Raw genomic sequence first — 27,205 nt, 5'->3', positions numbered from 1 at the left:
TGCCAATTTTCATAATTATTTGATCATTTTATGTTCAAGTTGTCTCAGTTTCTTCTCCTGTATTTTCTGGCATCCTGGTGTTTGTGCACATCATCAATAATCAATAAAGTTTTACATGACTTTCCCAATAGTTAGGTTCGTGTGCTCATGCCTATTGTTAACATTTCCAAAAAAAAGGTAATTCTGTTTTAAAAGAAGGGGTTTACAGTTTTAAAAAGGATATTTTTACGACAGCATGAATCAATATTGAATCAATAATCGATATTTTTCAGGTATAATATAGTTATCACAGCTGAACTTTACATTGGATCATGATGAAACAAACAAACATTTATGAAGAGTTACCTTTCCAAACTCCCTGCTCTTGGTTCTCAGTTTGTTGATCTGAGATTCAGCGATGTCCGCTCGCTCCTGAGCCTCCTCCAGCTCGTGTGTCACCTTCCTCAGCTTCGCGAGGTGAGTGTTGGCCAGCTCCTCCTGATGCACACATAAAAGTATGATTAAAACACCAAACAAAGGACTGCACTAGCTTGTTTTAGCAGCAGTCCTGTGGGATCTTACAGCCTCCTCGTTCTGCCGTTTGTAGGCCTTCACTTTGAGCTGCAGTTTGTCCACAAGGTCCTGCAGCCTCAGCACCGTCTTCTTATCCTCTTCAGTTCGATACGTCAGCTCCTTCACTTTCCTCTCGTATTTACGGATCCCCTTCACTGCTTCAGAGGATCTTTTCTGCTCACTCTCCAGCTCTCCCTCCAGATCATGCACCTACACCACAAAATAAAACCATCCTCACACAAACCTTTCCTCTCAGTAAATCTCTTTAAGAGTCATTCAAAGAGACGTTTGATACCCGAGCCTCCAGTTTCTGCAGCTGCTTCTTTCCACCTTTCAGAGCGAGGTTCTCTGCTTCGTCCAGACGGTGCTGCAGGTCCTTCACGGACACCTCCAGGTTCTTCTTCATCCTCTCCAGGTGGCTGCTGGTGTCCTGCTCTTTCTTCAGCTCCTCTGCCATCATGGCAGCCTGCGTTAATACACCAAAACCAAGACATATTAAAACAAAACAACTGGAAATAAAGCAGCATTCATCAAGGATAATAGGCTCATAATCATCACTGCCACATTATGTGACCCAGGATTTTTTGAGCTAAAGAGCATGACTAATATTTACATCAGTGATGGCCTTCTTGGCCTTCTCCTCTGCGTTTCGAGCCTCTTGGATGGCGTCATCCATCTCTCCCTGCAGCTGGCTCACGTCTGAGTCCAGCTTCCTCTTAGCGTTCAGGAGACTCGTGTTCTGCAGTCAAAAGGAGGATGAGCAAGTTAAATAAATAAAGTTTAAGTTGATGCTATAAAGCTTTGTTGAAGTTTGGGGTCTCTACTAATCTTAGAGTCTCAGTTTAAATAAAACATAATCTTAAAGCTTAACCAGCTCCTCCTTAGCTGCATCTGCTGGCTCACCAGCCAGTCTCTATCTGTGTTTGTCAGCTTTTTGTTTTTGCGACTGTTAAGTGGTGTAACTTAGCTGATGAGAATAGAATAAAATAGCTGCAAGGAATGAAACCAAAACAATGAACTAAAAGGCTAACATTTCTCAGAAAGTGAGCTGGATGGTAAGTACTCCCTCTAGAAAGATGCTATGACAGGACTGCAGCCATTATCCACAAGTGGAGAAACTGGGAACAGTGGTGAACCCTCCCAGGAGTGGTCGGTCAATCAAAATGACTCCAAGAGAGCAACGACGACTCATTCAAGAGGTCACAAAGGAACCCAGAACCACATTCAGAGATCTGCAGGCCTCACTGGCCTCAGTTAAGGTCAGAGTTCATGACTCAACCATCAGAAAGACACTGGGCAACAATGGCATCATGGGAGAGTTCCAAGGCCAAAACCACTGCTGACAAAAAGAACACAAAGGCTCGTCTCACATTTGACTAAAAACATCCTGATGATCCCCAAGACTTCTGGGAAATATTCTGTGGACTGACCAGACAGAAGCAGAACTTTCTGGAAGGTGTGCGGCCCGTTACATCTGGAGTAAAAATAACACAGCATTTGATAAAAAGAACATCATCAACAGTCAAACATGGTGGTGGCAGTGTGATGGTCTGGGGCTGCTTTGCTGCTTCAGGACCTGGACCACTTGCTGTGATTTATGGAACCATGAATTCTGCTGTCTACCAGAAAATCCTGAAGGCCAACGTCCGGCCATCAGTTCATGGCCTCAAGATGAAGAGCTCTTGGGTTATGAAGCAGGACAACGAGCTGAAACACACCAGCAAGTCCACCTCTGAATGGGTCAAAATAAACAAAAATTAAAGTTTTGGAGTGACCAAGTCAAAGTCTGGACTTTAATCCAACTGAGATGCTGTGGTGTGACCTTAAATGGGCAGTTCATGCTGGAAAACCCTCCAATATGGCTGAGTTTAAACAATTCTGTGAAGAAGAGTGGGACAACATTCCTCCACAGTGATGAGAAAGACTCATCACCAGTTATCACAAACGCTTGATTTCAGTTATTGCTGCCAAAGGTGGGACAACCAGTTATTAGGATCAGGGGGAAATTACTGTTTCACACAGGGTGAAATAATAAATAAAATCATCATTTATAAACTGCATTTTGTATTTACATGGGTTGTCTTTGTGAAATATAAAAATTGGTTTGATGATCTAAAACATTTGAGTGTGATAAATATGCAAAAAAATCAGGAATCAGAAAGTGGGAAAACACTTTTTCACTGCACTGTAATCTTAACTCAGGCAGAAAAATTGCACGCTCCGAGTGCCTGAAGTGGAAAGTTGATACAGAAAACTGCAGGACTGACTGAGAAATATGTATTAATCATGCATCATATTTACTAATAATGGTGTTTTATAGAAAAATAATTAATTAAAACAAAAAAAAAACCCACAAGCAATGGTTTAAAGGTTAAGTAATTCCTGATAAAACTGCTGCAGTATTGATCATTTTAGGGTTGGTTTAATAAAAAAAAAAAAAAAAAAAAAACCTAACAACCAAACACATCTTCATTCCTCCTCACATTTTCTGAATATAATCATCTTTTAGGGCCTGGATTGGGAACTTTGGGGGTCCAGATTTGGCAGGATTCTAAACTTATGAGGGAGAAGCAATGGTAAAAAGTGTTGCATATCCTAACAGGTACAGAGTGCATCAAAGCACAGAAATAGGAGTTAGTTCTAAACCACTAAGTAGTAATGCTAGCAGCTGCAGTTGTAATCATGAAGGTATATTTCTAAGCCATTCACAATGTAACATTGATTTAATCAGTTTATAGGATGCAGTCAGCAATCTTGATGAAGGCATAAGTATTAAAGTGCATCTTGCACACAGGATTGTACAGTTGACACTAAAATGCATTGTTCTCTCATGTCACCATCCCATGCAATGACAATTCTGCCCACCTGAGAGTGCAGCAGAGCGACTCTCTCAGAAGCATCCGTCAGTTCCTGTTCAGCTAATTTACGGCCTCTCTCCGACTGCTCCAGAGCGACTCGTAGCTCCTCCACCTCAGCCTGCAGTAGACCGCTCCTCCTCTCAGCCATCGCCACCTGCTCCTTCAGGTCCTCCTGAGTACGCAGCGCCTCATCCAGGTGAAGAGTTTGCTCCTGCAGAGACACTTGACGGTAAAATCTGAATCGTTTATCTAGCGTATGAAGTCAGAATATCAAATCTGCAGAGTAAATCTTCACTTTGAGGTGGGCCTGGATGTTCCTCAGCTGTTTCTGAGCCTCAGCTGCCTGCCGGTTAGCGTGGTTCAGCTGGATCTCCATCTCGTTCAGGTCGCTCTCCATCTTCTTCCTGATCCTCATGGCGTCGTTCTTACTGCGAGTCTCTGAGTCTAAAGCTGACTGCATGGTTTCAACCACGCGCTGATGGTTTCGTTTCATCTGCTCCATCTCCTCGTCCTTCTCTGACAGTCGGCGGTCCACCTCTCCTTTCACCTGGGCCAGCTCGAGCTGAACACGCAGGATTTTAGACTCCTCGTGCTCCAGAGAGGCCTGGACGAGGAACGTGATAAAATAAGAGCTGGGTGATTGAGTTTTAATTTCTAGTTCAATTCTGACAGACAGACAGACACTTTATTAATCCAGAGGGAAATTCAAAATTATGAAAAGTTCTTTGTGCATTTTGAAACGTCACCTCAGCTTCTTCCAGAGCCGTCTGGATCTCTGTCTTCTCCGTTTCTGTTTGTTTCTTGTTTTTCTCCAGCTCATGGATGGCTTTGCTGTTCTCTCCAAGCTGCTCAGTCAAATCACAGATTTCCTCTAAAAACAGCAAAAGCATAGATCAGCATTTCTGATTCCTATAATTAGATATCTAAGTTTTGCACAACTCATCGTCTTGACGCCTGTGGTGTAAGCACAGAACCACTGAAAATGCTGCAGTATATATGCCAAGCCTGTAAGTGGCACTGTAGCGCTGCCACAACTGATTATTTTTATTTGAGATTTTCTCTTTTAACCTGCACGACCAATCGTGCATGGGTGCAACTTTGGCTGATTTTCTTTAATTGACTACAGCCCTATTAAAATCATTAACAGCCACTCTAAAGCAGAGTCAGGTTAAAGACCAAAGCCTTCGATTTCTGTAATAAAAAGAATCAGTGCTTTGGCTATCATGCTTTAGGTCCACTGAAAGAGAACAAAACAAAGATTTGCAGTCAGCCACTAGATATTCATTGCCTATTTTCAGAGACTCAAAGAAATCTCTGTTATTCTAGATTAAATACGTACGTTGCAGGTTTTTGTTCTCTCGTTTGAAGACCTCCAGATGCTCCAGAGCTTCCTCATAAGAGTTCTTCATTTTGAAGAGCTCGGTGCTGAGAGAGCGAGACTCTTTCTGAGATCCTTCCAGCTCCGCCTGACTCTCCTCGTACTTCTGCTTCCACTCACACAGAATCTAAAAGAGAGAACTACTGCTTTAAATGAGTTCAATTAAAATGCATGATTTCGCTCTTAAACCTTTGTCTAAACATGCAGTTAATCACAATGCAAACCATGAGCTTGCTCTCTCTAAATGAACATGTTCCAGCATTAAAGGGTCATTGCACAGAGTTTTAAAGACACAGATCTGAAGGTTTTTGGACTCAATTACTGGAACATAAGCCTAAAAATTAAATTCATTGTATTGCAAATGTCTCCCATAGTACTCCTCATTTACCTTATCAAAGGCTCTCTGTTTCTTGTCCAGACTGGCTGCCTGTGCGTTCGCTCTTTCCAGGTCAGCCATCAAATCTTCCACCTCGCCCTGCAGCCTCTGCTTCGTCTTCTCCAGAGATGAACACTTGGCATTCACGGCTTCGTTAGTCTCCTCGGCCTCTTGAAGACGCTGGGCCAGCTTCTTCCTAAGCGTGACACAGTTAAGCCATTTTTCACACTGTGCATGACTAATCTGTTCAAGTCTGTATGTACTGGACAATCAGGGTAATTCCTATTGATCTAGGATCTGATGCTTACAGGCCAACGAGATTTTAAAGCCCAAACATCTATAAAACTGTTAGGAATGCAAATTAGAGGTACAAAGGCGTATGACAGAAAAACATGAAAGTTCGAAAAAAAAAAGAGCCAAGGAAACACACAGCGATCATTTAACGTAAGAAAAGTGTCACCAAGAACCAGAATCACTCCCTGAAAAGGTCAATAACACGTCCTGATAGAGATTAAGCTGGGAACAAAAGACACAGCGAGTAGTTTAACGCTCACTTGGCCTCCTCCAGTTCATCGGTGCGTTGGATGGCGTCCGTCTCATATTTGGTTCTCCACTGAGCGACCTCACTGTTGGCTTTAGACATCCCTCTCTGCAGCTCAGACTTGGCCTCCTGCTCCTCCTCAAACTGCTCCCTCAGCAGGTCACAATCATGGCGGGCGGACTGCAGCGCATGGGCCAGGGCGTTCTTAGCCTGACAGCGGAGGAGTTTTATTATTAGTAGAAGAAACACGTTTGTAATCAGAGAAACAGGCCAGATCCCTGGTCGTGCTGCTGGATATCTAGAATACTGCGTTCATAAAATTGTTCTATCTTAAGGCTTAAAAATCAGTTTGTGCATTGATCAAACAAACCTTTGACTCTTCTTCGACCTGCCTTTTCAGCTCCTCAACCTGCTGAGAGAACGCCAACTTCGCCCTCGTTATCTGAGAGAGGATCGCTTCTTTCTCCTCAAGCAGACGAGACAACTCTCCTGTTAGAGCAAAATCAGAAAAGAAGGTCAGAAAAAGTCAAGAAAGGTGGTTTGGAAAGCCTTATCTCTGTTTCTAACCGTTTTCATTCTGAAGTTTGGCCCTTTGAGCGTTGACCTCAGTGATCAGACGAGAGTTTTCATCATGTTTGCTTCTGTATTCACTCAGCTGGTCCTCCAGAGAGTGGCACAGCTTCTCAAAATGAATCTGTAACATGTGAAACCATTAATGAAGAGCGTGTTTAGGGTGACAGCAGAGACTCTAAAGAATCTGATCCTTCCTACCTTGGACTTCACTGAGACCTCTACGTTCCCCGACAGGTCATCAATCTCCATCTTTAACTCGCTCTTCTCCTTCTCCAGCTTCTGCTTGACGCGCTGCAGGTTGTCGATCTGCTCGCTGAGCTCAGCCACGCTGTCGGCATGTTTCTTTCGCAGAGCGGCGGCGATGGCGTCGTGGTGGAGTGTTGACTCTTCCAGGTCTCGTCTCAGTTTCTGAAACTCGACCTCCCTCTTCTTGTTCATCTCGATCTGCGTGGTGGTCGCTCCTCCGGCCTCCTCCAGACGCTCGCTGATCTCCTCCAGCTCCCGGGAGAGTTCAGACCGCTGCTTCTCCACCTTCGCTCGGGCGACTCGCTCCACCTCGATTTCCTCCTCCAGCTCCTCGATGCGAGCCTGGAAAAAATTTTACATCAGTTATGATTTTATAGTAACTATGAGTTAACCTTACAGTTTCCTGCGTACCTGGAGCTCCTTGATTTTCTTCTGAGACTGCATGGACACGCTCTGCTCGTCCTCGATTTTACTGAGGAGCTGGCTGAACTCAAAGTCCTTCCTGTTGTAAAAAAAAAGTCACACAGTTTAAATAGAAATGTTTAAAATTTCACACTTACAATAAATAGACACATATTTAGTAATACATGCTTTTTAAGGCGCTCCTCCAGCTGTTGTTTGTCGTTCTCCAGATCCATTATGGATTCCTGGGCTAGTTTAAGATCTCCTTCAAGCTTCCTTTTTCCTCTCTCAATATCCATCCGGACCTTTTTCTCTTGTTCCAGAGAGCCTTCAAGCTGAAATATAAACACTGTGAAGGTTGTAAAGAATTTGATTCAAACATGCAGTGATTTTCAGAGGGTTACGGCTGCAGTCTTACATCGTCTACTTGTTGCTCTAGCTTGATCTTGGCTTTGCTCAGAGAGTTGACTTTGTCCTCCTCAGCTTGAAGGTCGTCCAGAGTCTGCTGGTGAGCCTCCTGTAGAGCCAGTTTCTCTTTTGATAACTTGGCGATGGTGTCGTCCAGAGTGGACATCTCCTCCGTCAGATTCTTCACCTGGACAGGAAGCAGAGAGCGATTCTTATTAGCTGTTAAATTCACTGGTTAACATCGTCTTATCAGAGGCCCACCTTGTTCTCAGTGGCATGTTTCTCCTTCTCCACTTTAGCCAGCGTCAGCTCCAGGTCGTCGATGTCTCTCTTCAGCTCAGAGCACTCGTCCTCCAGCTTCCTCTTCTTGGCGGTCAGCTCGGCGTTCACCTCCTCCTCGTCCTCCAGCCTCTCGCTCAGTTCTTTGGTTTTGGCCTCGAGAAGAATCTTATTTTTTATAAGTCCTTCACATCTTTCTTCTGCGTCTGCCAGAGTCTCACTTTCCTGTTCAATAAAGATAAAAATTACCATAATGCAGCAAACACTTCCTTTACAGCTGGAATTGTTCTTGTGGCGACTGTAAAAAGTCATGATGCTTTAGAAATGTAAAGTCATGATGGTTTGGAGCTGCAGTAAGGCTGAGCAGCAGCAGTTTAAAGTCCTAACAGACCCTGAAATCTGTTTGTATCATGACAGAGCAATGGTTCCCAACCTGGGGTGCAGGACCCTCAGAGGGTTAGCTTACTCCCCAGTCTTCAAAATGACTTCTGTTTATATTATCTAAAATCATTAAAAACACTTATTAAGTAGTTTATATGTAGAAAAACAAGAGTTTTCGAGATGAACTGCATTAATCACGATTAATATTAACAATTAGTGCACTACTATCCTTAAAATCACAATTGATCTTAAGATTTTAAGATGTTTTTGAGAGGAGATGGAAAGTCCTCTAACTATGACCTGACGACCCACTCCTGACTGGTCAGGAGGATTTCTGGCATGTTTGACGTTTTGGTCGTACGACTTCAGACACTTCACAGTGAGAGCAGAAACACGAGCAGAATAAACAACTTTGGGGGATTATTTTCCTTTGTAAACTGTCGGACAACGTCCTAAATTACCATGACAACGGCTAGAATGACTTTCTGATGCACCCCCGCTATGATAACGGAATTAAACGAGCAGGAAATATTCCTACACGCGACCTGCAGCTGACACAGAGGCGATGCTGGTTTTGTGTGTGTGAGACTGATAGAGGTAGCGGGCGAGAGAGAGAAGGGGAGAGATAGAGGGGAAAGAGAAAGAATATGACTGGAAACACTTCGCTCTCGATGTGAGACTTTTAAAAAGGAAACTCTGGGTTTCTGTCACAGTCCGTCCCGACTTCAGTTGCAAAGTGTGAGCATTCAGGTCGTGCACGACCGTCAGATTGACAGTCTGAGCACACAACGCGATGCTTGTGTGAAGTAGACGATTCAGTCACACAGTATGAGATGACATTCTGCCACAACTGTTATGGTGGCTTGAAATCACACAGTGTACACCCGGTTACAACACTAACTAAAAATATTCATGGACAGCCTTTTTTCCATGACAAAAACTAGACTAAGGCTAACAATAATAGATCTGTGATGACTAAATCTGAAAAAAACTAAGTTTAGTTTTAGTCTAAATGACTAAAACTAGATTAAATGTCATTTAGTTTTTGCCAGACATTCAAAATCCGTGATATTTCTCCACTGTGGGTAAATCTGTCTAAAAACAATAAATCTGTATCTCTTCTTCCTCTCAGCTGTAGAAAGCAGGGACCCCAGATTTAGCAGAGAACACACTACCATGACTTGGTACCAGATTTAGGTAAGAAATAAATGCTTGGACTAAAAGTAAAGACTAAAATGTGAGGACTTCTATGGACTAAAACTAGACTAAAACTAAAAAGGGTAGAAATGACTAAAATGGGACTAAAGCTTAAATTTTATCTAAAGACTGAGACTAAAATAAAAAAATAGCTGCCAAAATTAACACTTCTCGCTACTCCATGTATCTGTCATTTTCGCGCTGTAGAATCAAGCAAGCAAGTGAAGCGCAAAGCATTATGGGTACGCAAGGGCAGATGGGAATTGTAGTTCCAACATCTATTAGCTCTGCTCCACTACAAAGCTACACTTTTTGCCCTGAAGACATACCCATTAAAACCGTCATATGTCCGGGGCAGGATTGAGACGCTTCTGTTACCGCAGTATCGGGATATTACCGTTACGACCCTACTGAATGACCATCACCGAAGATGAACAACAGTGACAGAAAGTCACTATGACGATGAGGATGAGGATGAAGATAAGCTCTCATGTTGTTTTGTTGTTCCACAGCAGCCTTGACGTGTTGTCCAGAGACTTTCATGGACTGTGCTCACTTGTGTCGTAGTCGATCATTCTGAAAACTGCAGTAAACTACTGACTGTATCACACTCTACCTTTTCTTTATCTTACTGATCTTATTTGGTTCACTACAGCCAGTCCCTCCCACACCGTGTGCTGAATTCACCTTCCCGTACTCACAGTTTGAATCTGCAGACTCAGGTCGTTCTTCTCCTGAAGCAGAGTCACCATTTTGGCCTCCAGCTCTTTCCTCTTGGCCTCAGATTTGGCTAAATCCTCCTTACACTTGGCGAACTCCACCTTCATGTTGGCCATCTCCTTCTCCGTCTCAGCGCTCCTTAACAGCGGCTTGATCTTAAAGTAGAGCTTCATCCACGGCCAGTGTTTGACGTTCATGAAGGAGCGGATGTTGTACTGGATGATGTAGATCGACTCTCTGGGAAACAGTACATTCAACATTCAAACAGATCAGCTGATTTTACATATATGTGATCAATAACCAGGGTTACCTCCTCTCCATCATGTGCTGGAGCTCCTTCCTCTTGAGGAAACCTCGACACAGAGCCTGAGTGATGGTGATCAGAGAGGCCAGCCTCTCGTCTCTCATCTCCTCCAGAAGACCAAGGAGTCCAGCTTTGAAGAAAACCTGCAGACCATAAAGTTTAATCCGATAAGGCACTGTCCAGTGTAGCTGACCTTTCACTGTAAGTTCACTCTCTTTCAGATAATACAGCAGGTAACAGTTCAAAATGACTGGGGACTCTGACTACATCCCAGACTTACCTTGGTGTGCCCAAACTTATACTGCGTGTGGTCGATATCGATAGAGCCAAGGAGTTTCTCCGCAGCCTTCTTGTTATCGATGAATTGTCCCTCAGGGATCACACTAGCGTTCAGAACTTTGTACCTACAATATAAAGTCTGGTTTGAGGATTTTTTAAAAGAAGCTAACAGATGACATATCAGCTGTAGAAATCAGCAGAATGCACAGATGCACCATAACACTTCATCCTTTTATTGAAGCATGGTGTTTGCAGAGCCATGTCTGTATGTATCAGCAACAATGGGATTACACTGCAAAAAGTCCCATTTCTCCTTTTATCAGTCAAATTTTTCACATCCTTCAAGCATTTAAACTTTTGTGCAATATTTTGAGGTGTCAGCATCCATTCAAACTGGCAGGCAGAAACCCCACCAGTGGAAAGTAAAAATCTCCTTACCTCTGCTTGAAGTCCCCGTACAGGATCCTGCTGGGGAATCCTTTCCTGCAGATCCGGATTCCCTCCAGCACACCGTTACACCTCAGCTGATGGATGACCAGGTGGTGCTCCATGATCCCTACGGCCAGCAGAAACACATTAATATCATAGATACAGTACCATGAGGAAGGGGTTGAAGACGTGAATGAGGTACCTGGAGTCTTTGTCTCATTTGGGATCAGACAGCGGACAAAATGAGGATGGGTGCTGCGCAGATTTGTCATCAACTTCCCAAGATTCTCCTGTTGGAGAGAGTCAGTGTTATTGCTCATCACAGGGGTGTTAAATCCAGACGAGGTAGAGTTATCCCCGGCCCACCAGATCAAATCATATTTTTATTATAACTGGCCCACTAGTATGAGGTCTGCTCATTTCCTCCAGTATAAAGTAGGGGTGTAACAGGACACAAATATTTCGGTTCACTACGTACCTTGATTTTGAAGTCACGCTGTACGTTTTGGGTACGGCAATTAAAGCGAATAAATAACAGATTTTTTTTAAGTGTATTAAATTGTATAAAAATAAATAGGATAAATAAATTACATTTAAATTATTAATAATGCAGCAAGCTCCTTCCAAAGGTCTTCAATGACTAACAATATTAATTAATATCTTTTTGATTACTTGGTTATTTTCATTGATATATTGACATACACCCATTCTCTGGTTTTCTACCTTTCTATGTGAGCTTTGTTCCACATGTATCCGTTCGTTACATGTCTGTACTGTACTAAATCGATACAGTACGAATACACGTATCTTTACACCCGTAGTATAAAAATGTAAACTTAAGCTTGTTGATTGAAAATATCGTTGTTGAGTCATAAGACTTAGAAAGAGTCAAGAGTTAAAATAATTTGATATTAAGTCAGGAATGTGGTAAAAAAAAATGTGTATTTTCATTCCACATTTTCAATTTTACATCTCACAATTCTGACTTAAAGTTATGGTTTTAACCTTTTCAAATCATGAATTTGACTTTTTATCTTATATTTGGACCATTTTCTACTCCTAACTCTAACTTTAAATCCTGAATACTGACTTTCTTGATTTAACATCTAAAATTTTCATCTAATCTCTTGACCTTTAAAACTCATTATTTTAAATTTTATCTCATAATTTAGCATTTACACTTCATGATTTAGAGTTTTATCTTATATTTGGACCTTAAAAACTCTTGATTTTTAACTTTATCTATTATTTTCACCTTTATAACTCTATATTTTGTTTTTTCTTCTCATATTTTGGCCTTTCCAACTAACTTTGACTTTTAATCCCAAATATTAAGGATAAGGATAAACTTTACTGTCCCTGGGGGGAAATTTGTGATGGACATAAGTGCAGCGCTGCTCACAATACATTCATCATAAAAACAAACAGGCAATAGACAGACAGATAAATAAATGGTCCACATATTGACCTTTTCGATTCAAAATTCTGCATTTGTAGATTTATTTTGACCTTTTAAACCCATGATTTGTAATATTATCTATATTTTGACATTTAGAGCTAATGATTTTTAATTTTATCCAGTATTTTCACTGTTAACTAACACAATTTTTTTATTTTTGACTTTTGTTATTCTCAAAATCATTTATCATCAGTCATAAGTTGTTTCCCTATAATTCGTCACTGGTAAAGATAAGGTTAACAGCTTATGGGAAATTCTGACCCTGTTAGGCCCTCAGGTTAGACCCAAATTCAGAATCCAGCCCTGCTGTGACTGAGTCTGACATCCCTGACTTATCATAAGAGCAGATTAATCATTTTTATTCTACTTTAATGCCTTCAGAACCATTCTTAAATCTGTATGAGGATTATACAAGTGTTGATTTACTCTAAAGAGGGCCGACACGGTCTGGAAGGACGAGCCTTTCTTCTTGGCTGCTTTCTTTGTACCTCCAGATCCTCCTCCAGCTGCATTATCTACAGATGAACAGAATGTTTAATCCACATTTAAAGGTAGAAATTTTAAATCAAAAATAAAAATCTAGGAATAAATCAAATGCCATGCAAACTGTACCATATCCAAGCACATCTTAACCTAAAGTGCAGTTTGTTTGACCAGTGAGTGTGCTCCAAACCACGCTAAAGCGTGGTCACTCCTTATCCTTGGATGGGAAAGGGCTTGGGTACAGTAGACTGCTCATGCACACACTAAAGACACATGCTCAGGTGTGGTTGGGACAGGAGAAATGTGAGCAGAGGGGTAGAGGGCTAAACAACAAAAACCCAGTCAATGTTTCAGCCATCAGTAACCTTAGGAGAGCTGTAGCTGGACACCTGTGGGTTGTTTCCACTGAGCAGTCTGGTTCAGTTTGGTACAGAACGGTACGCATTTTTTTGGTGTTTCCATCGAGCAAAAGTTGGAAACGGTCCCACAAAACTGACCTGTACTGTCCCACCTTTCTCGGCCCCCACATAGAGGTACCTACATACCAATCTCACCTTTCTGTCCCAAAAAGGTGGAGCTATACACACAGCAATAGGGGGGTGCACTGACGTCACGTCAGCACGTGATACAACCGCTCAGCTCCAAGCTGCAAAACATGGAAGTCTGCTCCGTGAGGAGCGGGCGAAAACAGGAAAAAAACGGACCAATATCTGCTTAAATCAGAGATATTTGGACTCAAAAGAGATCCACACTGTTTCCTAGATTGTGAAATCAAGTTTCCTGATGTTTATCTGGACCTGATAAGAACACAAAGCAGAGCCTGAAGGCTCACATCAGCCTGGTCTATCTGCGTTGGATGTGTAACTAAATTAACGCTGAAGTGTTGTGAATATGAAGCTTTAGATCAGTTGGTTCTCTGTATTGTAGATAGTTATTCATTTATTCTTACTTCAGCTAACTTCTGAAACATCGCTCTGTGGTTGTTGAACGTGTTTGTTAAACTTCAGGCTGCAGCCGATTTTAAAACGGGATCAGCGCACCCAGGATTTCTGACTTGATCTAGTTTGATTTTAACACCAGTTAGATCTTCAGTTCATTTTAAATGTGATGAATTCTTATGGTACAGCTCTAAACTTTTATGTAATGGTGTATAAACTGTTCTAGACCAGCTATATTCACATCTTAATGTACCGTTAAAACTCTAAATGTTTCTGTATTCCATCAGCTGAGGATCTGTACTGACTTAACATGATTATGATGTAGTTATTTTTTTAAAAAGCACTTTCAGCTGAACTAAAGCGGTTTACTGCTTCTTCCCTACTGATTTCTGTCACTCATCCTTTCTATAACTCTGCGACTGACCAGCAGACACGCGCTGCATTTATAGCCGCCCACCAAAGTGAGGGTACGGGTGTCTGTGGAAACGATAACCACTTTGGTGTTTAGCGTGATGGCAGGGTGGCCATCAGCAGGCCAGAGCAGTACAGGACCAAGGTTGACGTGGCGAAGTGCTGGACCAGCATATGATCCCATATCTGACCTGACCTTATTCAGAGATTTTGTTTTCTCTCTTTCTGCATCTCTCTCTACCCCGTTGAGTCTCTTGTCTGTATTCTGCCTTCTGTTGGTTCATTGACATTATTCCTTTGAAATACTACAGCCTAACTTTAGATTAGAAGCAGGAGCCATGCTGGAGGACAGCGGGTTTGTGATATGAATTACATTTGACCTGCTGTCTCTGACACCAGTGATAATTAGAATAAGTGTTGTTAGAATAAGTCTTGTGTATTCTTGTTTTAAAAGGCTTAAAAAACAAAATGCATGTACTTAGTGAAAATGGTGAGATGCCTTTGACCTTGATTAGATTTGCATTAGTTATATAAACCACATGCTGTTGTCTAGGAACGGGTCAACACAAGGAGACCTGCTTATATTTACACTAAACCACCCAACTGCAGCGCTGCAATGCCTGGGAGTGGACAGTGAGCCCAGTGCATTATGGGTGAATTTAGGTGATTGAATCTTTTGGTAGAATGTAAAACACTCAGGCATTTTTTGTGGAATTTCTCAGGCTATGAAGCACCGATCTCCACACTGGTAGAGTTGTGTGTTAAACTATTTTTTCCCTACCACAGTAATGTTGCTCAGTGTTTCTCAGTGCTGAGCTCATGGTGATTCATGTCCAGTCTTTATAAATAAATAAGGAGTACAGTCTTAGAAAAGTGTCTGCAGATAAAGTTGGACGTGTCTATTTTTACCATCAGATGAGGAGTAGGACATGTAGAGGAAGGCCAGCAGTTTGAGGCTGGACTTCTGGTAGAGCTGGACCACGGTCTCGTTTAGGGGGTCTTTGTTTTTGTCCAACCAGCCCGTGATGCTGTAGTCCACAGTGCCGGCGTAGTGAACCAGAGAGAAATGAGCCTCAGCTTTGCCTTTGACTGGCTTTGGTTTCTGGAAGTTGTTGGATTTCCCCAGATGTTGGTCGTAAAGTTTGTTTTTGAAGGTGGTGTCTGAAGCCTTGGGAAACATGCACTCCTCTTCGAGGATGGAGAAGATTCCCATGGGCTGGAGACAACAGGGAGACTTTAAAACCATGCACCATGAGGTTCTTTCCTCTTGACCTGAATATTATAAAACCTTCATGACAGAACCTTTTCTATGAGCTCGATGCACGCAGCCAGGTCCATCCCAAAGTCGATGAACTCCCACTCGATGCCCTCTTTCTTGTACTCCTCTTGCTCCAACACGAACATGTGATGGTTGAAAAACTGCTGCAGCTTCTCGTTGGTGAAATTGATGCACAGCTGTTCCAGACTGTTAAACTGCCGAACAAATCAAACATTCAGTGTTTATCCAATAGGAATGGGCGGTAATACCGTATACCGGAGTATTAAAAAATAGCCACGGTATTGCTTTATTACTGTTATGAAGACTGTGCTGCGTATACGGCACACGTTTATAAAAATGCCTTGAGATTACGCGTCCATTCCCACCACTGTGTTTGTGTGGAGATGATTTAAAGGTGATGACAGAACTCCTGTTAAAGATGTCGGGCCAATTCGGCAAACGACGAACACGTGCATACATAACGGCGCATAGAAACTTGTGCACCTTGGCCTGGCACAGCGCTGCAGGGTACTGTGGTCTTCTGTAGAGCCAAACTGTTAAACGTGCACCGCTGGCTGTACTGTAATACCGTATACCCCGGTGAAGTATGAGGAGGGTATGACGGTATTAGAAAATGGATACCGCCCAATCCTATCATCCAAAATACTGATCAAAAGCACAGTACTTCATGCAGACTTACATCAAAGATTTCAAAGCCAGCAATGTCTAGGACTCCGATGAAGAACTGCCGAGGTTGTTTGGTGTCGAGCATCTGATTAATGCGGAGCACCATCCACAGAAACATCTTCTCGTACACTGACTTAGCCAGAGCACCGATGGAGTTGTAGACCTAAACCACGAAATGAAAGTGAAAGTAGACATTTAAATATCAAATCAAGGAACACAGACCTACATAATCCATAAACACACCTATGAGCTAAAAGGTAGTCAACCTTTATATTAAAAGCAGATCATATACAATATTTTTACCCATCTCCTCCCACATTTTAAGCTGAATTTACACCAAAGCTGCAGCATATCCAGGCTATGTTCTTTAAACTGTCTTCGGATAAACGGATGTTTTGTACTGAATTAGTGATGGACTTTTAAAGGTGATAATATCTGGTCTACTATAATGGTTTCATGGTTTCCTTACCTGCTGAACAGTCTGTCCTTTGGTCACATACTCGTTCCCAACCTTCACCCTGGGGTAACACAGAGCTTTGAGCAGGTCTGCAGAGTTCAGACCCATCAGGTACGCTGCTTTATCAGCCACTGAAAACACAGAGAAAACACATCAGAAAAGGATAAAATAGAAGAGGACATGGAGGAGATTAACGGTGATAAAGGTTACCCTCGGTGCCGTCTGGCTCAGCCTGCTCCTCTCTCTGCTTCTGTTTGAACTTCATGTTCCCATAATGCATCACAGCTCCTGTCAGCTTGTAGATGCCAATCCTCTCCTCTCCAGTGAAGCCCAGGATATCGATAGCACTCTGAAAGATCACCAAAACGATATAAGAACAACATAAATGCAGGAATCAGGGACTGTTGGAAAGATCATGATTTACATCTGTGGCCATCAGCTCGTCGCTGTCGTCGATGCTTGCCACGCTGATCTCGCCCTGACTGACAAACGGGTAGTCATACGGGTTTGTGGTGATGAGGAGAGTCTCTGCATGGAAAAGTAAAAGTAAAAACACACAGTTAATAACCTTCAGTATACACTGATCAGACAGCTAGAGCACTGATTCAATTTCACATGCATAAACAGAGGAAAGCCTTTTAAACTTCTACAGATCATGACTGATGGACGCCTTCTTCTTATGGTATTCACAACATTTAAATCAAACATTTCCCCAAACCTTCAGTTGTGGCATACTTGATGATGTTTTCAGAAATAACAGAGCCAATGGTCTTCAGTTTTAAGCCATGCAAATAGAGCTATGTTGTTAATCTAGATCAGTGATTCTCAAATGGGTCTACATTGAGGCACTCCAGGAGGACTGTGAGATCTTGAAATATATGCACTATGGCTAAAAAAATGTGGGATTACTGGCAAATTTCTTTGTTTTCCAAAGCAAACCATTTTCACGCAGTTCACAAACAGTTCTCAGCAATTGTCAGTCCTCTGCATCAATCTCCAAGTATGGCTGCTAATCCAGGTTAACCATGCTGCACAGCTATAAACTATTTTACTAATAAAGGAGCAAAAAGACTGGACACTGGAGGACTGGAAGAAGGAGTTGTGCATGGATGAGTCCAAGTTTGAGGTCTTTGGATCAATCAGAAGAACATTTGTGCAACGCAGAACAAATAAGAAGATGCAAGAACAGTGCTTAAAACCATCAGTCAGAGAGGTGGAGGCAGCGTGACGGTCTGGGGGCTTTGGAGGTGGTAGAATAGGAGATTTGCGAAGAGTGGGAGGGAACTTGAGGAAGGAAAGCTATCACAAGATTTTGCAACGCCATGCCGTATCCTGTGGACAGCAGGTGCTTGGGCAAATGTCATCCTACAACAGGATCCTGACCCAAAACACACCCCCAAAATGTCTACAAAATATATAAAGAATAAGCAGCCAGCGTGAATTCTGACTGTAATGGAGTCACCAGCACAGTCTTCCTGTCTGAACCCTATTGAGCTGTTGTGGGAGGAGCTTAAACGTACAGTACAAAGGAAGACTCCATCAAGACAATCCATTTTGTGGGAGATTCTCCAGGAAGCTCCAGGACGGGGGTTAATCTCATCAGATTACCTCAAAAACTGACAGCTAGAATGTCTAAGGTCTGCACGGCTGTAACTGCTGCAAAAGGGGTTTTTTCCCATGAAGGCAAAGTTTAAAGAACATTTTTCATTAAAATCTTCATGTCTAAGTCTGACACTGTCAGCATGTCTGGTTCATTTGCTGTATTTTCATGGAAAACAAGAAATATCCCAAATGGACAAACTTTTGTGCAGTAGTGTATATTTGAAAAATAGAATCCATGCAAAATCCTTTAAAACAACTAATGAATATTTCAGTAAAATATAAGTGTACATTAATAAACATAATTTTATATTTTCTAGATTTGTCAATTTCATTATATTGAAAAAAAAAACAAGTCTCCCCCTTGGCAGGATGGTTTGATCCACCTTGGCACATCATGACATCACCTGTCAATTTCTTAATAGTTACAGAGACCACTAAAAATGAGCAGGGTTTTTGCACACTGAGGGAATTTAGTCATGGATTATTAGCATCTGAAGTGTTCGAAGAAAAATAAGTCTGATGTTTGCCACAGCGCTGTGCTTGACACTTTTAGCCAAAAAAAGCTTTTCACTGTTTAAAGGGGACATATTTTACCCTAAAAGGCAGGTTTATATCAGTCTCAGAGGTCCCAAAAACATGCCTGTGAAGTCTGTTGCTAAAAAACACTCCAGTATTGATTTCTGCATGTCTAAAACCTCCTCTGTTTCAGCCCTGCTCAGAACCAGCTGTTTCTGTGTCTGTGGCTTTAAATGCTAATGAGCTGTCTGACTCCGCCCCTCTCAGGAAATGGATGTGGCTCTTTTCTCAGCTGATAGGAGGATCAGGAGAGGAGGGCGGAGCTTTTTTCCAATCGGGGCAGGCCAACCGAACTTGGGGGTGGGGCTAACTGGCCTCATGACATCATGAGGGGAAAAACTGCGAACGGCTTGTTTCAGCACACATTTTCTGAAAGGTGGAGAAAGAGAGGGGAGGGGACGGATTTTTCTGATTCTTGAGGGGATTGTGGACAGGCCAGAGGAAAATATTTTTGATAGAAAAAACCTGAAAAAGTGATTTTTCATAATATGTCCCCTTTAAAGGGGTACATCACTGAAAAAATGTTGAGAACTGCTGATCTAGATCATCACTTCTGTCATCTTGTCATGAGTTAAAACAATAAATGATTTAACGGTAATGTGTTAATGCTAAAAGAGGCTGTAGAGGAGAAACCCCAGGTTCAGCTTATTTACCAATCAGCTCGGGCTTCTTGTTGGACATGATCTGGTAGAAAATGTGGTAACTCCTCTCTGCAGCCAGCTGAAACGTTACTCTGGATTTTTCCAACAAGTCTGTGAAGAGAAAATAAATAGATGATTTAGAAATTAAACACTCAAAAACATCAAGAAAACCGCGATTTAACTAGAACTCACAGGTTTCAATGTCAGCAGAGGACAGTTTCCCTGTGGTCCCAAAGTGGATTCTGATGAATTTGCCCTAGAAAAGAACAAAGTCAATGACTCGTTCATAAACTACGCCTGGACGAGGAGTATGACAACCAGACGGGAAAAGTTCAGTGGAGGGTCAAACAGGAAGAGCTGAGCTGGTTTTCTGGTTTGTTGTAAACCTTGGATTGCAGAGATAGTTACGTGTATAGGGACCATATTAATGCTTTCATGTGCTACAAGGTCACTGCTGCTACACAGGAGGAAAGGTCACAGTTCAACCAGGAGTCAGACTTGACATTAGTGCAAAGTTGGAAGGAAGATTCATTTACTGAAAATTACAGTTGTTTTCTTAAAATGCAGCATTATGACCTAAAAAAAGGTTAAAAATTATGGACTACCTCAGGGGTGTCAAACTCAGTCACAGAAGGGGCCGGATTCTGAATTAAGGTCTAACCTGAGGGCCTAACAGGGTCCACATTAAACCAAACTGTTTACCTCATTTTCACCAGGAATAAATTATGAGGAAAAGAAACTAGCACTGATGATAAATGATTCTGAGATTTAAAAAGTCAAAATGATTAGTTAAAAGGCTCAAAATCTGAGATAAAAAAGTACAAACTTAATAGTTTACAAGGTCAAAACACAAACTTAGATGTTAAAATAATGCTTTAAAAAGGAAAATATATTAAAAAAAAAAATCCAAATCATGTTTTAAGGCAAAAATATGACTTCAAATTTTAAATGGTGCACCTAAAAGGTCCAAATATGAGATAAAAGTTGAAATAATAAGTCGAAAAGGCCAAAGATAAGATAAAAAGTCAAAATTATAAATTTAAAGCTCAAAATATGAGATAAAAACTGAAAATAATAAATGTGAAAGGTTAAAATATGAAATAAAAGTCTAAATAATAGACTGAAGTCATAACTGTGTGATGCATAATTGAAAATATGAAATGAAAAAAAAAATATTTCTTTTCCCACATTACTTTTTTCTAATCATTTTTAATTCTTTCTTTTTTCACATTTTTATGACTTAAGGATATTTGATATCATCATGGCTAAGTTTACATTTTTATACTGTAGTAAATCTGCAGACCTCATGTTTTAGGGCGTTATAATAAGAATAGGACATGAGCTTGCAGGCCGGGTGTAACTGTACCACAGGCTGGATTTGATCTTGAGTTTGACACCAGTGCTCTGCCTCTTCTGGTCTGTCCTGCTTCTCTATATTTAGCAGCACATTGTGAGTTGTGAAGCAGTTGATTGCATTACACAGTGAATATGAGCAGATTTACAATCAGGTGGCGTGTAGTAAATGATGATGGCAGCTGTGTCCCAGCACTTTATACTGGAGGTATAGCTGTTGCACAGTACAACTGCTGAGATGAAAATATGCATTAATAGTAGGGGTGTGACGAGACGCTTATCTCACCAGACGAGAAGAGACGAGATTTTACACGTTTTTTTATTTTGGAAAATAAATATATGAGTGGAAAAAATGTCCTTTATACAGCTGAAAGTCGTAATTGTGAAGTATCCAGGTCTATTCAGAAACATTTAATCTAACTCCTCTTGTACTGAATAGGCTATCAATGCTTACACACAATTATAATAATAATAATAATAATAATAATAAAAATAATAATAATAATAAAAGCATTTGGATTATTTTGAAAGTAATTTAAAAACTATTTACAACAAACCTAAATGTGAAGAGCTGCATCAGTAAAATCAAACTTTTTCTCATCCTCTTTAAGGACATCCAGATTTAAAACTCTCAAAAGAAATATTTCTGTCAATAACATGTTTGTTTGTTTTTATTTAGAGAAATAGCTTTTATTATGGTTTTGTGGTCTTTTTTTCTGAAAAGAGCTTTGACAGTGTTGGACACAACGCACAGATGAAGGTGTGTGTTAATGCGTGTGTGTTGGTGAGCGAGTGTGTGTCTGCTCTGTCTGCTGTCAGACAACAAACAGGGCACATTTACCTGGAGCTAGAACTTCACTTTTTGGAGCTAACAGTGGACTCTATGGCGCTCAAACAGAGTTTGTTTTACTAAGTTTACCGCCGCAGTAAACAATGGCTTCTGACTGATGATAGCACAGCCAACAGCTGATGGACGAGTGACTGACAGACGGTGAGACGAGAGGGGGACATGATGAAGCAGCGACTGAGTCAAAGTTATAAACTCACAGATACTGACACTATGAGTGAGTCTGCACGCATACACGGAGAGTGCACGGGTTTCCAGCAGCAGCATTTAATCATTTCACACTGTTATGATGAACTTATTATGCATTGGCGGACCATATACCAACCCGAGTATCACACGCAGAGGAGGGGGCGGGGATGGAGCGTGATCTTAATGGGTCACGGATCAGCTCCTTTTCTTCATTACCTGTCAAACCAACAGTTTTAAAGAGTCCAGGGTATCTTAATGATTTTTTATAACTTCCACTTTGGTATTGTTTCTGTCAGGAGAGCTGCTGCTCCTGGTGTCTGGGCAATATTGATCTCACGAGATGATTTTCACCTTGGCGAGACATCTCGTGACATTTTGAAGAGTGCATCTAATACACTAAATTTTACAGGATATTTTACCCGTCCCTTACAAATGAACTAGTTATAGAACATAATGCCCACAAGAAAGGGATGAACGAAAGGCCTAATAACCAAAATCTCAACACTTCATCCTTGCGCCTTGAGGGAGATGGGTGCAAAGTTTAAGAAAATTCCTGACAGGGTTCTTGAGAAATCTCATTCACAAGACAAACCAGACGGAAATATAACGCCTCTGGGGCCCAGCTACTTCTGGCACAAAGGCATAAATGAAAGATGTAGATAGGCACCAAATCCTGACATCTACTCACAAAACGTGACGAGTTATCGTTTCTGACAGTTTTGGCATTTCCGAAAGCCTCTAACAGAGGGTTTGCAGAGATGATTTGATCCTCCAGATTCCCCTGCAGAAACAAAAAAGGAACTTATACTACTATAGATTTGGTTTTTGTAATTGTTACCTTGATTTTAAAGAGAATAAATACACTATATAACCTGTAATTTTCCAGAGGAAGTGGCTTCTTTCTTCTTGTCTCCAGTTCCCGCGATTGTCGCAAAGTACTGGATGACACGTTTGGTGTTGACAGTCTTTCCTGCACCAGATTCTCCACTACAAGAAAACAGAGGAACACACAGTGGACATGTTTTATTTCCTCTTTGATTTAAATCATAGGAGAGCTGGAGATTTTAGACCGACATGCAGCTTACGTGATCAGGATGGACTGATTCTCTCTGTCTATGACAACAAAACAAAACACTCATATCAGACCTTCACAGTAAAAGCTGATAAAACAAGGATGCTTTTTCAAATCTGATGTTTACCAGTGAGCATGAACTGATAGGCGTTATCAGAGATGGAGAAGATGTGGGGCGGAGCCTCCTGGCGCTTTTTGCCTCGGTAGGCGACCACCACCTCCTGGTTATAAACCGGCAGCCACTTATACGGGTTCACCGTGACGCAGAACAAACCAGAGTAGGTCTGAAACATGGTTAAGATAAAACAGAAGTTTAAAATAATGTTTGGAAGCAGAACAACATTTCAGACGCCTTGGACCTCATTCACTAATATATTCTGAAGGATTTTATTAACGTTGTTCCTAAAGTTTCTATGAGAAAGATTCGTCAGATTAACCTTTAGTCATGGCTGGACATCGCTGGTGAAGCCTGCATGGTTGACACATGAGGGCCAATTATAAGAGCATAACTGGGTTAAAGGAATTTTTCTCTGAGCACTTATCCTTTCAATAGAGCAAAAATATCCTGTGTTTACCAAAAATGTGCAGAAAATAGCCCAACAACTTAAAAAACAGGGGATTCTCCTTTCATTTGTTTGGTTTAATTCATGGATGCGTAAGGAAATCTGCTGCTCCTTCCCGTTAGGAGTTGAGACCTCCAGCTTCAGAAGCAAACAGCAGCTCTAATGCCGGTCTGTATGGTGTTTGTTAGCAGCAGCTCCTCTGTTGGCGTGTAGTTATGAGCCTCATAAAGTGGTGAACGTTTCATCACTCACATAGATCATCCACGCTGCGTAACGCTCTTTGAGGTTATACAGCACGGCGGCCTCGTTCAGGTGCGTCATCATGGCCATGTCCTCGATCTTGTCGAACTTCGGAGGGTTCATGGGGAAGACTTCGTCATCCTTCACAGTAACGACCTGTGAACAGAGACGACCTCCATCAGCGGGAATGTAAAAGAGAGCAGAGGGGAGAGTAGCCTCAAACGTCCCACCACACACCAAACGGTTTAGAGATGGTGCTTTCTGTGGCTAAATCTGCTCCGTCCATTAAAGCTTTAACCCATTTGCAGCTGAGATGTACTACAAAGTGCCATGAAACCAAGGTTTTTTGAAAACAACCCCCAAAAACCTGAGTTTTCCAAAGTACTGCACAGAAAATCAATGCTTATCTTTATTTCTGAGTCTCTGTAGCAGATGGAGACATGGATTAAAAGTAAATAAAGCTCTCAAGTTTGTTACATTTAAAAAAATCATTAATCAAACCATAAAAATCCTAAACATCCTCCTCTTCAAAAAGGCCCCCATCAGCTGAGTCAGCCGTCACATTAAATCTGGATAATCATTTAAATTCTGTTGTCTCTGAACGATTTATTGTTGTTGTTTAAAATACTGCTGTAACCTGCCTCAATGTTGCTGCCCTCTCTAAAGGTTTCAGACTTCATACCCGCCACTTTTCATCCTCAAAACCCCTTTCATCATCCACCAGCTGTTCCACGTGGAGGCCAAAGACAGCTTTTAAGAGAGTCAATCTTGTTTAGCTGGTTAGTCAGATTTTTTTTAAAGTTTTTTTAAACGTCTGCAAGTAAAGTTTTAAAGAAAACTCCGAACAACTCCTGTCTCTTTGACCCCTGTCCCTCTTCAGCTTCAACACACCTGCCCTGCTTCAGTACCTGTCCTGCTTCAGTTTTAGCTTACCCGTCCTGCTTCAGTTCTGACCTACCTGCCCTGCTTCAGTACCTGTCCTGCTTCAGTTTTACGTACCTGTCCTGCTTCAGTACCCGTCCTGCTTCAGTTCTGACCTACCTGCCCTGCTTCAGTACCTGTCCTGCTTCAGTTTTACATACCTGTCCTGCTTCAGTACCTGTCCTGCTTCAGTACCCGTCCTGCTTCAGTTCTGACCTACCTGCCCTGCTTCAGTACCTGTCCTGCTTCAGTTTTACATACCTGTCCTGCTTCAGTACCTGTCCTGCTTCAGTTTTACCTACCTGTCCTGCTTCACTTTTACGTACCTGTCCTGCTTCAGTACCCGTCCTGCTTCAGTTCTGACCTACCTGCCCCGCTTCAGTACCTGTCCTGCTTCAGTTTTACCTACCTGTCCTGCTTCAGTACCCGTCCTGCTTCAGTTCTGACTTACCTGCCCTGCTTCAGTACCTGTCCTGCTTCAGTACCTGTCCTGCTTCAGTTCTGACCTACCTGTCCTGCTTCAGTTTTACGTACCTGTCCTGCTTCAGTACCCGTCCTGCTTCAGTTCTGACCTACCTGCCCTGCTTCAGTACCTGTCCTGCTTCAGTTTTACATACCTGTCCTGCTTCAGTACATGTCCTGCTTCAGTTTTACATACCTGTCCTGCTTCAGTACCTGTCCTGCTTCAGTTTTACATACCTGTCCTGCTTCAGTACCTGTCCTGCTTCAGTTTTACATACCTGTCCTGCTTCAGTACATGTCCTGCTTCAGTTTTACATACCTGTCCTGCTTCAGTACCTGTCCTGCTTCAGTTTTACATACCTGTCCTGCTTCAGTACCTGTCCTGCTTCAGTTTTACATACCTGTCCTGCTTCAGTACATGTCCTGCTTCAGTTTTACATACCTGTCCTGCTTCAGTACCTGTCCTGCTTCAGTTTTACATACCTGTCCTGCTTCAGTACCTGTCCTGCTTCAGTTTTACGTACCTGTCCTGCTTCAGTACCCATCCTGCTTCAGTTCTGACCTACCTGCCCTGCTTCAGTACCTGTCCTGCTTCAGTTTTACATACCTGTCCTGCTTCAGTACATGTCCTGCTTCAGTTTTATGTACCTGCCCTGCTTAATCTTTAACCTACCTGCCCTGCTTCCGTTTTGACGGTGGCTTTGCCGCCCTCCTTGCTTTGCAGAGTTCCTTTTACAAACAGCTCCTTTGGATCCACCACAAACACTGCTGTTTTAGCATCAAATATTCGATTCTGTGCTTCGATCCTTTCTCGTTCTGGTCTCCTCAGGTACGGGGCCGCCTCCCCAAAAACACTCATCTCGGCGTCCGAACTCATCCCTGCACCTCACCGCAGAGGAGTCTTAAAAGAAGAGGGAAGAAAGGGTAAAAACAGGGCATAGGGACAGGATCAATCAGTATAGCACAGTGCTATTGATCATGATGATGTTTTATTAATCAACAGACGACAAGCAAAGAGCTTTTACACTGTAAAATAATTATGGTACATTTTAACACAAATTTAACAAGCAAGCTTTTCCTCTCAACCAGATGACTGCTGAGATCTACGGAGGTTATAACAAACAAATTATTTGAATTTCCAACCCCATTTCAAAAAAGTTGGGATGCTGTGAGACCTGAAATAGGATTCATTTCACATCATTGGAGCGCATCAGCATCATGGGTAACCTTCATAAACGCTGAACCACATTTACAAGTTTAGGAGCAGCATATGATGCTAAAAAGATTACTTCTTTTCCAGGAAAGCCTTGATTGCTCCATTAAAACACAGGTGTCAAACTCAAGGCCCGTGGGCCAAATCCGGCCCCCAAGATGATCTGATATTTCTGTTCAAACTGTCCCATCAGTCTGAGGTCTGCAGATTTACTCAAGTATAAAAATGTGAACTTATCCTGATGATTTAAGATGTCCTTGTTAAAATCTGAAAAAGTAAGGAGTAAAAATATTTAGATAAAAAGTCAGGAATGTGGGAAAAGAAATTAATTTGTGTCTTATTTTCACATTTTCAATTTAGCATCTCACAATCAGGACTCAAACTTAGGATTTTGACTTTTCATTTCATACTTTGAGCATTTCAACTCATAATTTTGACTTCTCAAATAATAGCTTTAAGATTCATAATTCTAATTTTTAAGTGATATTTTAAACTTTTTGATGAATTATTTCGTATTTTATTTCATATTTTCAACTCCAAACTGTGACTTCATAATCCCATAGTTTGACCTTTTAGACTCACAATTCAAAATTTTGAATCATATTTTGACTTTTAATTTCATGATTACAAATTCTATTTCATATTTTGACCTTTTAAACTCATGATTTTAACTTTCTTTCTAATATATTTGCCTTTAAAAACATTATTTTTTAATTTTAATTTCATGTTTTGACCTTTATGAACTAATACATTTACTTTTCTCAGACTGTGAGCCTTTAAACTGATCTTTTTAACTTTTTAAATGTCTAAATCATTCATCAGCAGTGCTAAGGGTTTTTTTTTTCATATCTTATTACCCGTGAAAAAAAGTTGACAGTTTCTGGTTAAAAAGGTGACCCTGTTAGACCCT

General features: G+C 41.5%; 1 protein-coding gene across 1 annotated transcript; it reads right to left on the bottom strand.

Moving 5' to 3' along the window:
* Window positions 1-54: 54 nt before the first annotated feature.
* On the bottom strand, window positions 55-25,959 carry LOC121527999 (myosin-4-like; the record flags this gene model as incomplete). Its single annotated transcript, XM_041815086.1, has 38 exons — window positions 25,756-25,959; window positions 23,712-23,855; window positions 23,024-23,180; window positions 22,910-22,937; window positions 22,697-22,811; window positions 22,513-22,605; window positions 19,628-19,691; window positions 19,448-19,546; window positions 17,041-17,144; window positions 16,827-16,965; window positions 16,629-16,747; window positions 16,173-16,322; window positions 15,517-15,687; window positions 15,124-15,430; window positions 12,809-12,897; window positions 11,126-11,213; window positions 10,933-11,050; window positions 10,496-10,619; window positions 10,222-10,358; window positions 9,893-10,148; window positions 7,596-7,838; window positions 7,345-7,521; window positions 7,116-7,261; window positions 6,936-7,026; window positions 6,477-6,866; window positions 6,273-6,399; window positions 6,076-6,194; window positions 5,719-5,915; window positions 5,177-5,360; window positions 4,750-4,915; window positions 4,157-4,281; window positions 3,706-4,014; window positions 3,418-3,621; window positions 1,166-1,291; window positions 848-1,018; window positions 562-762; window positions 346-477; window positions 55-66 (listed from the first exon to the last, which is right to left on the bottom strand). Coding segments are annotated over exons 1-38 (5,826 nt in total), but the record flags the coding sequence as incomplete, so codon positions are not given.
* Window positions 25,960-27,205: the final 1,246 nt, after the last annotated feature.

The sequence above is a fragment of the Cheilinus undulatus genome, linkage group 20, assembly GCF_018320785.1.
Source record: "Cheilinus undulatus linkage group 20, ASM1832078v1, whole genome shotgun sequence".
Classification (NCBI taxonomy): domain Eukaryota; kingdom Metazoa; phylum Chordata; class Actinopteri; order Labriformes; family Labridae; genus Cheilinus; species Cheilinus undulatus.
This window is presented reverse-complemented; position numbering and strand designations above follow the sequence as displayed.